General features: G+C 40.7%; 1 protein-coding gene across 1 annotated transcript; it reads right to left on the bottom strand.

The window, feature by feature from the left end:
- Positions 1 to 504: 504 nt before the first annotated feature.
- On the bottom strand, positions 505 to 12,606 carry tapt1b (transmembrane anterior posterior transformation 1b). The gene is made up of 14 exons (XM_083977741.1): positions 12,417 to 12,606; positions 10,127 to 10,257; positions 9,923 to 10,041; positions 8,776 to 8,938; positions 8,553 to 8,688; positions 7,662 to 7,759; positions 7,495 to 7,564; positions 7,219 to 7,299; positions 6,893 to 7,002; positions 5,690 to 5,749; positions 5,246 to 5,314; positions 5,078 to 5,154; positions 4,789 to 4,961; positions 505 to 3,008 (listed from the first exon to the last, which is right to left on the bottom strand). Exons 1-14 carry the CDS (start codon positions 12,595 to 12,597, stop codon positions 2,755 to 2,757), a joined length of 1,722 nt encoding a protein of 573 aa, XP_083833867.1. The 5' UTR covers positions 12,598 to 12,606; the 3' UTR covers positions 505 to 2,754.
- Between the last annotated feature and the right edge of the window lie 475 nt (positions 12,607 to 13,081).

The raw sequence follows: 13,081 nt of genomic DNA on the forward strand, positions 1-13,081 counted from the left end.
GTGTTAGCCTGGTCTGGTTGTGTACAGTCTGTGAAAGTCGCTTTGAAGTCGTTGATACTTTGGCCCTCGGCTCCAACCTCTCTCACCTGCTCACATGGCCCGGTTACAGGTAAATGTGAAATAATATGTCTACACAATCAGGAAAATGCAAGTCATGTATCCAGAGGCAGATCATTTATCAGGATTGGACCCCCCCCCCCCCCCCCCCCCCCCCCCTCTTTCTCTATGTGTGTGTGTGTGAATGTCTATGATGACAGACACCCCCCCTCAAAATGCCCATTCAGGGGGAACAGTGGGCGGCAGTGTTTGCCTTGTGCAGAGAGCATGAAGTGACTCCTTTCACGGAAACACTTGCCACTGTTTTCTCTTGCTTTGACACACACACACACACACACACACACACACACACACACACACACACACACACACACACACACACACACACACACACACACACGGTCAAACAAACACACAAAGTCAAATTCAAATCACAAAGGGTTACAAAACAAAATCTTGTTTTTATTCTCCTTCTACCATGTGAGGAGATGCATTACACAGATGGGTTGTTGTTGTTGTTGTTGTACATGAAAAATAAACACATCAAATATCTGATCCATACAGAAGTAGTGAGAAACATTCATGCACTGCAATTTCTTATCTCTTGCACACACACATACATACATATCGATACACACACACACTTGATCCTTCATTTGCAAGTTATGCCACCGTAACGACCGTCCTCCCGTCGTGAGGTTTGTGCCTCTCATGTACGACCACCGCCTCAACTCGGCGTCCGTTTGTCCCGACGACAGCAAACACCTGGTGACCCATTAACAATTACTTGGTCTGTTCTGACTGAGGGACTCCCACGCTGCATGATGACACGAAATAAAAATAAATAAAATAAAAATAAAAACTGGTATTTTTTAGACAAAAGCTTAACACAATATAAAGTAACAGCAATAAAGACAAATAGTGTGGGTCTAATGACAGAGCCTCTACTGTTTGGTTCATGAAGTAAAGCTGTTGCAGAGCTGCTACTTAAAATAGTTTCTATTGGGCGACGAACTTATTAATTCAGCTTGTTTGAAGTCTTTTAGGTTTTTCAATGATCATATGTTTTTAAAAAACAAAACAATGAAATGATAATACATGAGAGGCAAAAATCGGAGCTGGGTTAAATTTAGCTTTTTGTCCGGGTGATGCAAGTCCTGGCACTTGAGCAGACGGAGTTGTTTGATAAGCTTAACTGATTAAAACAGCACCTCGTACTTTTGCAGCATCCAAGACTGTGTAGTTAAGCCTTTGCAAAAACTCCAAACATCAAAACAAAAGCTTCAAACCTGATTTTGTTTTTTCTCTTGCTGTGTTTATACACTACATGATATAACTGTCACCTGTCATTAAGATGTAACCCACATTTACATCTATTGCCTCAGCCTTCAGACACAACCCCCCACACATAATTATCTTAATTTTTTTTTTTATCAGTGTCAAGATAATGGCAAAGCACTGAAAATTAGTTAAGATGATAAGATGATGCTGGCGTCACACACTCCATGAATTTCAAATGAAATGCGAGCAAGCACACAGTGGTACTTCACCAAGATCACAGTTTCCAATATAAAAAAATTGACGTATGCCTATGCTGTTGAAATGATTATCCGATGCATGCTGTGAGCGATGAGAGTACACATGAACCATAATTAAAAAAAACAAAAAAAACAAAACCACTTTAAAAAGAAAAACATCTGCCAAACCTGTCTGGCTTGGAGGTCACTTCAAGATAATACTAGAGCTTCCACAAACAGGCGCTGCTGTCCTGCCTCAGTGCTTCAGATAGCAACACAAATGGCGTTGAGACTATAAGCCGTCTAAAATTAAAAGTCCAAACTGTGTAGCCCAAAGACAATGCTCTAATGCCAGACTGCACTGTAGTGTCGCTGCTGCTGCTGCCTCGTCTAATGTGTCGGACTTAAGCTACAAGACATCATGAGCTCGTTACGGTAACTCACTCCTAAAAACGATCTCTTTAAATTCCTGTTGGTGCGTGAGAGTGTAGTCTGCAGAGCGACTTTTGAGATTTCAACAATGTATTCATGTGACAGTGGAGTCTTGATCCTGCAGCTGAACGAACGCGGTGCATTTTTAGAAAAAAAGATTTTCCATATTTCTCGTAAAAATTTTCCTCTAAAATATTAGAAGTTTCCAGACATTTGAAATAAAAAAAAAAACTTTAAAAATTGACAAGTTTTTGTTCTGTCTTAAAAAAACAACTCCTCTCTGTACATATGATTGTGCTTTTGAACACCCACCACTTGCACAGTCCAGCTGTCACGTTCCTACGACCACACACACACACAATTTCACATATGTTGAGTTTTCGTTTCTGTCTTTGCACACGCCACTCCGCGTTTTCCACGTTGCTGCGATCGACGTGCGTTTCTGCAGGCTGCCGTGGCGACAGCAGCAGAGCAGACCATCGTCGGGAGTCGACCTGATTAACGGGAAGTGGACTCGACCAGCTGGAAAACATCTGAAGTGACCTCTGATGTTAGTAGTAACAGCTTTACGCCTTGGCTGGTTTTGTCAGTAATAAATAAATAAATACTCCAGGGGGGTCCGACGCACAAGAATAAGTCCGGTCTGAGCACGCTCCACGACCCGTGTCTGATCCCTGAACCCCGCCGTGTTTCCAGGACAACTGACTGCTTGTTCCTATGGCGTTGGCGTTGGCGGCGGTGGTGGCGGTCAGTCTATTCGGTTGCCACAGATGGTGAAGCGGTCTATCTCCAGCAAGTCTTTCTTGGGCGTTCTGGTTTTGAGACCGTCTCCTTCCTGTCCCGTGTCGGCGTTGATGATTTTGTCGTCGTCCTCTTCGTCGGGCGTCGTCAGGAATGTGTCCGAGTCGCTCTTGGGAAGCGTGGGGGCAGAGCTCTCTGCGACGGTGGCGGGCTGAGAAATGTCCGATACCAGTGGTGTTCCTCCTTTCTCTGGTGCAGGTTCTGTGTCCAAGAGAGAGACAGAGTTTAGTTCAAGCTGATGAGGAACTATAAGAGAAACTTGAACGAATGAATGAATGAAATCTTTTCAAATCAAACCTATGAATTATTTAAAATGTTAGTTTTGGCACTAATACTCTTCGTAAGTAGTAAGCAAGGGAGACAAAACAAAAACAGTAAACCGACGGGGCGGTGCGTGGCGCAGTGGTTAAAGCTATCTCACTATGCACTATCAAATAAAGCCAAAAAATATACTTCAAAAAAAAAAAAAAAACAGTAAACCGACTACATAAATACACAGTAAGTAAATCAATAACTCAAAGATAAACTTGAATCCATGTGAACCATGTCTTGTTTAGTGCACAGTTCCAGTGTTGACGAGCCTAGGTATACGCTTTTTATTTGTTATATCTATAGATATTTATTCATTTATCTATTTTATTTATCTATTTTTATTTCATTCAATGATCTATTTCTACTGGCTTGGTGTCCAACATGTTCTGGGGGTGGGGGTTAAAATATAAACATGAGCATTGTAATCTTTCTGTATTTGTATCTTTGTACTGTATCGTTGATGCTCAATAAAAAGAAAGATAAACTTACGACCCGACTCCAGATAATGCGGTGGACAATGGATGGATGGATGTATAAACTTACGAACCAGTAAACAACAGCCTGTTATGGTTAAATACCTGCTTCCCTGTACCTTGTTAAAATCATATTTTTGTACATCCTCTTAAAGTGCTTCATGTTAAGACTTCACTGAATCAATAACAAACCTGCATGGGAAACAATGAGGACACTGCAAATGTCGCTCAGCACTATGATCTAGCTTATATACGTACAGTAAGTGTTGCACTCTGTGGATTTCTCTTATGTGTAACTGCAACTTTACTAGGATGATGAGCTGACAGAATTTATTTTATTAAATTTTTGAATTTTCTTTTGTTTTGATACCTACATTATTTCATTTGTAAAAGGGGGTAGAATACACACGTTTGCTTCTTTCTGCCCCCTTTCATTCAGGAGTTGCATTATTTTTGATATTAAACTGTTTTTATTTTCTTTTTTTCAATGAATGAAACATATAAACAAACTAAATGAAATAAACTAAATTAACTTAGAGGCATTACTCTAATGTGTTGTTGGCGATCTACAGAAACTGGCACAGTGCACCAGGAGAGGTGCTCGGACTCTTATTTTAGAAACTCCTGAAATATGTTGCCTATTAAAAGTGAGCTGAGCCAGTTGAAGGCGCCGTACGTACATAAGTATACAGTACTGTATGTGTGTATGCACGTGGTGAGGACAGCAGCACCTTCACCTCATTTTGTGTCCATCCACTTCATTACAAAATCAGTTGTTCCTGGTCCCAATTACAGTGTTCAATAAAAAACATAAGTTCACTTTTTTTCCAGAAATAAATCAAGAAATCCTTCCTCTGAGGATGGTCTTTGCATTTACTGTTTACTTGTTTAAAAAAAATATGCTGAGGATTACACAAGCTGATATTGACCAGTATAAATATTGTACGACAATAACATGATTTGATAATATGATATAATGTGTTAATCTGATTTAAAAAGGTAGAAAACGGCTGAAACATATTTCCATACAAGGTCAACAGGAGAGACATTGGGAATAACAACAGAGATATGAAGGTGATTTAAGCGCCAGTGAGCGCGGGGACCGGTTTGAATGCATGTACTTAATTTGTGAAGCGCTTCAATGGTGTAAAGTTGCTCTATAATGTGTAATTTAAAGGGATACTCTGAGTGGTTACCTTGCTGAGGTGAAGTGTGAACGTGTTTGGTCCGGTGAGCTCTGGAGTTTGCGCGGCTGGAGACGACAGACGGCGGCGGGTCGGAGAGCTTCTCCTCCATGTTGGCCTCTTTGACGAACATACAGGACGTCCCCAGCAGCACGATGCTGTTGAGCACCTTCAGGGTGATCATCCTATTCACAGGGAAACACACAGAGGAAAAGAGAGATTTAATAAAAACACAGAGAAAAGCAGAACTAACAAAACCTGACGTGCATGCAAAACTTCATATGCAAAACTTCATATTTACCCCAAGTAAAACAGCAACACACACATGAAGGAGAGTGAACCCTGGATTTTCACTGAGCTGGTCACTACTCTGATCAACTGAAACAAACAAAAACATAACGTTAGAGTTATACGGTATACACATTACCGGTATATTATAGTAAAAGTAACGAACAGAAGAACGACTCACCAGAAGAGCTAAGGGAAGAGGGATGAAGCCCATTCTCCTGGACACTGAGTCACTGTAGTCTGTGTAAGCCTGAGGACACATTGACCATTTATTATCTCACTAAAAAGCAGAATTATTCTAAAACTTCCTAATTAAATTATAACCATAATTTGAGATAAAGGAAGGTAACATTTTCTCAGCTTTGCGACTACACAAGTTCAGTTTGCTTTGCCGATGAAAATAAAACTCATTATTAAGATCTTCTCACTCCTTTTCGAATATGTATTTCTATGTATTATGGTTAAAATGTTTTGACTTATTTTCTATTTCTATTTTTCTATTATTTTAATATTAATCAAATAATAATATAATTATTATTATTATATTATTCCTCTGCAAAGAGCCCAACAAACATTTGCCTGACACTGGTGGTACAAAGCTGATGTTGAAGTGTATTTTTCTCACATTTTTCTGTCGACTGCTGACCAGGTCGAAGGCGAGGCTGGCTCTGTATTCTCCATATACCTAGGAAATGACAAAGTAACAGAACAACAGTCAGCCCAAACAGAAATATTTAGGTGATTAAATGTGAGAGTAAGGGCGGGGGGTGGGGGGGTTAAAGGAGAAACCAGTTAAAGACGGTATAAAAAGACAAACAAAAATGTGCACACATGGATTAAATGAGAACAAACAGGTTCTCAAGATCGGCAACACCGACTCCATCTGATTAGGTCTGACAGTTTGGAGATAAAGGGGTTAATCCCTTCCTGTGGAGTTGGTTTCTGTTACATAACCACGGTTCCAACTCCTTCAAGGAAACAAAAGAGGATGAGAAGGAGAGAAGACGAGGTGAAGTGAACAAGGTCGGCACAAAAAGGAGAGAAACACTGACGGCTTCCCTCTGATACGACAGAGAATCTGCTGTGAATGGGACAGTGTGTGAGACCGTGTGAAGAAAGGCGCTAAAAATAGAAAAGTAAAATAACCATACACTTGTGAGGCAAACACACAAAAAAAAAAAACAGTGTGGGTCAGTGGAGTGGAGGAGGAAAGACACAATCAAGTCCTGAGGTTTCATTCTTGATATTTAAAACAGGATAAGGACAAGATAATCCTACTGTAACTCAAGGTCCATTTACACGCTTTTCCCTGAGCTTTCAACCTCATCTCACAGTCTGCTTGCGTGGATGGAGCTGGCTCAGTCATAGTAGTTAACCCCCCTCCCCCCGCCACTGATTGCTGCATTTTGAAAACTGGCATAACACAGTGGAATCAATATTATATCAATATAACTATTAACACTTTTTGACATACAATAATAACAATTTGTATAAATCTATTTTGTTGTTCATTTAAACTGATGTCAATTACAACCCCCATATGGACTTATGTCATTTTAAGTATCCAAGGTTATTTGAAAAACAACGACATGGCATGGCTGGCCTAACAGATGTACTGACTCTGCCTCAAGTTAAAAAAAGAAGAAAGAAAGAAAAATGTAAAGAATGAAAATAAATAGAGAGAAATTAAGAGTAAATTCCTTCTGTGGATGAAAACTTTAAAAAAAAATAAAAAGAACAAAAGATTATTTTATCTCCTTTTTGCACTGGCCTGTCTTTAAAGCAGCAAGCAGCCGTTGTACGACTTATTGATAAACTGTGGACTCACGTCAGCACTGATGTCGTTGAATTTGGTGATGAAGGCGTGCTTGACGACATCCACAGCGACCTCTGACGCTATCACCATGACTACGTCAGGAAACAGCACCCACAGGTGGTCTAAAAATAAACACACATTAAAAAAAACTGATCAGTAGTGTCCCATGTGCAGTGTGTATTTGCGTTATTTATAAAAAATGGATATGAGGGAATCAGTGGCAGTGAAATGCTGAACCACACTGATGATGAGGAGCAGAGTCTCGTTAACGGTTCGTCATAGCGATAATAAACCAGCTGAGCAGGTTTCGGTATTTGCACGTCGTCGGTGTTGGTTACCTGGGTTCCATGAAAACTGCTCCATGTTTCTCAGACAGACGATGAGCAGGAGGATGTAGTTGGTGAACCTCTCTTTTATGTCTGTGGGAAACAAACAAATCAATCCTGGATTAACCTACTTTGTACTCACTGCGGCTGAGTTTGATTCCATAAATTTACCTTGTACTAAATCACCAAATTCAAAGGCTTGGGGGGTACAAAATGTCCAAAAAAACAAACAAACTCTGAGTTAAGTGGCGCAATATTAGGCTGTTTAATGAATCGTTGAGGACTTACCACTGTTTGACATTTGGAAAAGGTTGTTCTTCTCAAACTTCTTAAAGACGCTTCCTTTGATCTCCACAAACTGCAAGAAAAACAACATGATTCATCACTGATCTCTGCTGCTGCGTTCACTTTGGTCGTCGTCGACGCTGATATGTTTTTATGTGCATCTCACTCACGTTGTTTGACATCATGATGGTGAGCAGAGACTTGTTGTGGGAGTTGAACGCTACGTTGAGAGTTGTGGCCTGAACCATGATGAGGATGGCATGAAGAACTAAACACAAACATGTTAAGGGAAAAGAAAAATCCACCAAGAACCACAGGAACTACTGTGTTATGTTTTGATATACATCTACTAGTGCAATACTAGTATGAAGTGAAGCTGTGTAGAGTTGCAACTAATGGTTATTCCATTATTGATTAGTCAGTTGATTATTTTCCGTTAACTCATTAATAGTTTGTATAAAACTACTAAAAAAAAAATATTTTAATTTTTTATTTAATTTTATTCTTCTTTTCATCTTCACATAACCTCTTTTGTCCAACCAACAGTCCAAAATCAAAACATGTTTAGGACATCTCTGACATTTAATCACTTTTTTCTGTTATTACCTGTACACTAACATACATCCACATCATAATATCTTAATATTACTTGGTTACTAAGAACCAACAACCTCTTAGGTTGGAAAATAAACTCAACACTGAAGTGCTATAAACCACAGTTCCTCTAATGACCACTAGAGGCTGCTGCCAAAAGTGAGTCAATCCAACTTTAGATCAGAAATAAAAATGTGTACAACCTTGTACAAAATCACTATTGGTCTCTATTGCTACTTTCATTGCTTATCTTAAAATTTCGTGTGTCTTTCCAGAAACCAAAATTAACTTAAATGATTTAACTGGTTATCAAAACTGTTGCAGTTTAATATCTTCTCCTTTTGTTTGGCTCTAACTGAGTGTTTTTTCTTCTATTTCTATTTCTGAGCAATCACAATCACACAAAGTTACAGAAACTGGCAACAGCAGCAGCACCAGCACCCACAGCTTCTTCTCAGTTAGGATACAGACATAGAGCACAGCCATGAAGAAGTGAGGAATCACTCCTATATGCGCCCTCTTCTTCTCCTTGGGTTCGGTTGCTGTCCAGTACAGAGCGTCCAGGATGTCCTGACCAAATGATGAGAACAGGCGGTCCGCCACCTGACAACACAACAAGGACAGTGACTGAGTGAGTGAGTAGCTGTCTATGCAGAGTTATAAACACTGGGAGGACTTATCAGAGCGCACCTCTAACATGTTGTAGATGATGTAGAGTTTGATGACAGACTGTCCCCGTATGATGTGGTACATCATGGCGTAATCCACGTAGCTCATCATTGAGTAACACAAAACCATAATGAAGCCTTTCAGCACATCACACACCTGGGCTGGCTGGAGCAGGCGGGAGCCACTAAAAAACACAAACACACACACATTTAGAGATGAAATATTCATACAATCTCAAACACAACAGGACAGGAGGGCAACGGACTGCAGGTGGATATAATCCACTTAGAGCAGCCAGAAAGAGCTCTGCTGCCCTCTAGAGGTCACAAACAATAACACTTTGTCTACATCTGGCAGCCTCAGTAAGGCGTCTCTCAGTCTAATAAGAAGTTCAGAGTAAAACAAGACTTTACATCTACAGTGACTGTACTAAAGTATTAAGTAGTAAAACGTAGAAAATTACATTTTTTTCTTATCTTTCTTTCTTTTTTTTTCTGTGTCTGTTTTTAAATGCAAACTGGGTGTGAAGTGTGGAAGATTTATAAAGCAGAGCTATGCACATATACCGCTTCATAATTGTGATGAAAAGTACATGTATGTTTGTGACTTTGGTTTTGCACAGTTTTTAAGTCATGAATCTGCGCACTGATTTTTATGCATGTGGCCCCTGGTGTCTGTCTTCAAATTGCTTGTTTTGGTCTGTGGCCAAAGATACTCAATTTACACAGATAATAAACCAAGAAAATTTACAAATCCTCTCATGCGAGACAATGAAACAAAAGAATGATTAATGATAAATTGATAAAATTATCATCCAGAGCATAACATCCATAGGAAGGACTCATATAATTCAATCTACACAGGACATAGACATCTTAAAGTACGTGTACCACCAAACATGCATATTATTATGCAGATTATCATTCATATACAGTAACTGTGTCAGAGAGGTGTGAATCCAGCTCTGCTGTAATGTTATTCTTGGGGTTTTGACGTGGTTTGCAGTGATAATGTACAAGTTGGAAATATAAACTAAAATGTACGAACACAATTTAAACTGACACCAATTGTCCATGTTTTTAATGTAATACTGAGCATCAAAGTGAGCCAATGTTGACAGGGGAAACTGACTGAAACCTGCAGACTTGACACTTCTGTAAGACTTTACCCGAGGCCACAGCATGGCAATGTGAGGAGACGTAAAAGAGCCAGAAGGACTCGGAGGGGCAACAACGTGAAAACGTAGAGAAAGGCATCCAGACACAGGAAGAAGCCGAATGTCATCAACTGCAGAGAGAGACAGAGAGCAAAATGAATTTATTCATTTGTGAGACATTTATAATTTTCCAGAGTGAATGTTTTGAGCGTTTACCTTCTCCAGCTCCTTGGGGATGCGGAGGCAGGTGTAGACCCTCTCTCTGCGCTCTGTGTATTTGGCCTCATTGTGTTCCAGGAAATAGCCTCTGGTGAGCTCAGTTGTTATAAATCTGACCAGAGACAAGTCTAGATACACAACAAAGGAGGATAAAAAAGCATTGAACAGTTACACATACACCAATTAAACCAATCATTCTTTCTCAAGCCTCCATGGTGAAGATTGTCACCATCACCTGTCTAATGTACGTAAACCTCCGCCTCTCACACACAGTGACAGAAATAACTACCATCCTAAAAGCTTTGATGACATAATTCAGGGGTTAACAGTGGCTGCCTGCGTCTGCATTCCCACTGCAAACAAAGATAAGTCCTAAGCTAATCATCAACCATGTATTTTCCAATTCATACTCATCAAGACTATCTAGAAATATGAATTAGCTCCACTGAAAGTTAGCTATCAGCTGCTATCACAGCCTCCACTCCTTTGAGGAGGTTTACAGCAACATTTTGGGACTTGGCTGCAGGGATTTGCTCTCATTCAGCCACAAGAGCATTAGTGAGGTTGGCCACTGACATCAGGCGATAAAGCCCGGCTCACGGTCGAGGCTCCAAAGTTGGTAGGACGCTGTGCAGGGTCAAACAAGTTCCTCCGCTCCAAATTGGGAACACTGTTTTACTTGGAAGCACAGCATCGACTGAAATGTTTTTATATCCCGCGCAGCATTCATTTTCCTGATAAAACAAAACAATTTAATGTATCAAAGTCACAGGAATTAATTCTCAGCCAGTGAAAACAAAGTCTGTTTTTAGAACTCGGGAAGAGCTTTGTTTTCTCCGTGTTAGTAAAAGTATTTGCATTAAAAAGCCTACTCAACTAAGACCTTTAAATTAGTATCAGAAAAAGTTATTTAATTATCAAAGTAAAAGTAAATTGTCTGCTGTGGATGACATATGGATCATAGGTTATGATTTTTTTTTAAAGAAAAAAAAGATGCACTGTCTATTCTAGATTAGTTGTTCCATATATTTCAAATGTAAAACCTAAAAGGATGCTGTAATATCACAAAACCACAAACTCACACAAAGTATGAGTATAGAGTAGAATAAATGGTAATTAAGTATAGTAGTACACCTTCAAAATTACAGTTATTATGCCATTAGTTATATTCAACCGGTGCAGCCAGTAGCCAATATGTACAAGGGAGCATAAGACATAAATCATCAGACTCCAGACGTGTCTTTAATCCAGCTCAGAGTTTGACACTCATCTGTGACAGAGGCGGTGCAAACTCGGTGAAACCTTACGCCGGTGTTGCCAGACTACGCGGTTTTCCGTGAGACATTTACAGTTGCATGCGAGGGTTGAGACAGGTGCATGCACGACAAGAAGTCCTTTCACTTTTGCACGCTTATCAACACCATCGACATTTGCAAAAAGCAGCAGTTGAAGTCGTAAAACAAGAGTAAAACCCCGGTTGTCACGAGTTGTGTAACAGAGCTCTGGGTTGCACGATGATGCCTGAAATCTAAACGAAAAGACATGATAGAGATACTTTTAGGTGCAACGCGACGAAAGGATGTATAATTATTATTATCTCTAATGTATACGTGCATTATGCAAATAAATGCCCATAAACCTACAAAGACTCCTTTTCTAACCATGGGATCAGTGCTTTAGCATTTTTTTTCTTCAGTCTTTTACGTTATTAATAGGGCCAGTGTCGGTGCATCCACTAGTAAACACCGATCAATAACCAATAGTTGCAAATTCGACATGCTTCATTTCACAAAATGTAAACAAGAGGGCTAATACATGGGGCTCAAGTTGTGTCCCACCCCTCACCGCTGAACTCAGTGGATCCACTAACGTTATAGCTACTCTCTGTATCTTTAGCTACACGCTGTTACCGGATAAAAGCTAAACCATATGTACATGCATGCATCTCTAGTGCACATAAAACCTAGACCAGATTGGGCTAATTTTGTGACGACTACGTGGATTTTTAGGTTTAGACTGAGCTACTTTTTTCCAAGCAAACCTGGCAACACCGAGCAGCGCCCAAAGCGGCTGCTGCTGCAGAGTAGACTCCACTGACTGAATTTGCAACTGCGTGCTCTGGACACCTGATTATCACAGATAAACACGCTTATCGTGCAGTGGTGTTGTCTAACCCCTGCCTGCCTGTCTGCTAGCGAATAAACAATAAACAATAATAATAAACAATGATTTCAGCAGCTAGCTTAGCGCTGTCAAACTGAAGGGGTCCGTGGCTACTAGCTCTCACCTGACAGGCTGCGTTTCTTGCTCTTGCTGCCTCCGTTTTTGTCGCTGAACCCCAGTGTTTCCGTGACTCCGTCCTTCTTCTCCTTCTTCTTGTCGCTTTTCGCAGCCTTTCCGTCCCTCTCCCTGTCCTCCTTCTCCTTCTCTTTCTCCTCTCCCAGACCTGTCGACAGCGAGTCCGCCATCTTCGCCAAACGGTCTCAGCTGCTGCTGCCTGGGAGACTGACATCTGCGTCACACGCCGTGACGTCATCACGCCCCGCAGTGCCGGCAGCTCGCCAGCAGGTGTCGCCAAAGGCCAAGTGAGTTAATTTACTCCAAGTCCAAAATTAAAGCAGAAGTAAGTGGTCCGGTCGTTTTCGCTAATGCTGCGTTCCAGGCAGGCTTTTGAAATCGTAAATTACAGCTTCAAGTCACAACTTACGACTTTGTAGCGTTCCAGGCAACCCACTCGTGTTTCTCCGACCTGTTTTACCGGTGAAAGTCACTATAACGGCCACTCGTAACTTCCGACCGGTGAACTCGTACCAGATCGAACTGGTACGACTTCACGGTCGGAAAAATACGAGTTTCCTTGAACGCACCATAACAGTCCTCGTCCCTACGTCGCCACATTCACGGCGTCCCTTGGCTGCACGCACATCCCTGCATGCCGTTCTCTCTCCTCAT

Source organism: Trachurus trachurus, assembly GCF_905171665.1.
Source record: "Trachurus trachurus genome assembly, chromosome: 1".
Classification (NCBI taxonomy): Eukaryota; Metazoa; Chordata; class Actinopteri; order Carangiformes; family Carangidae; genus Trachurus; species Trachurus trachurus.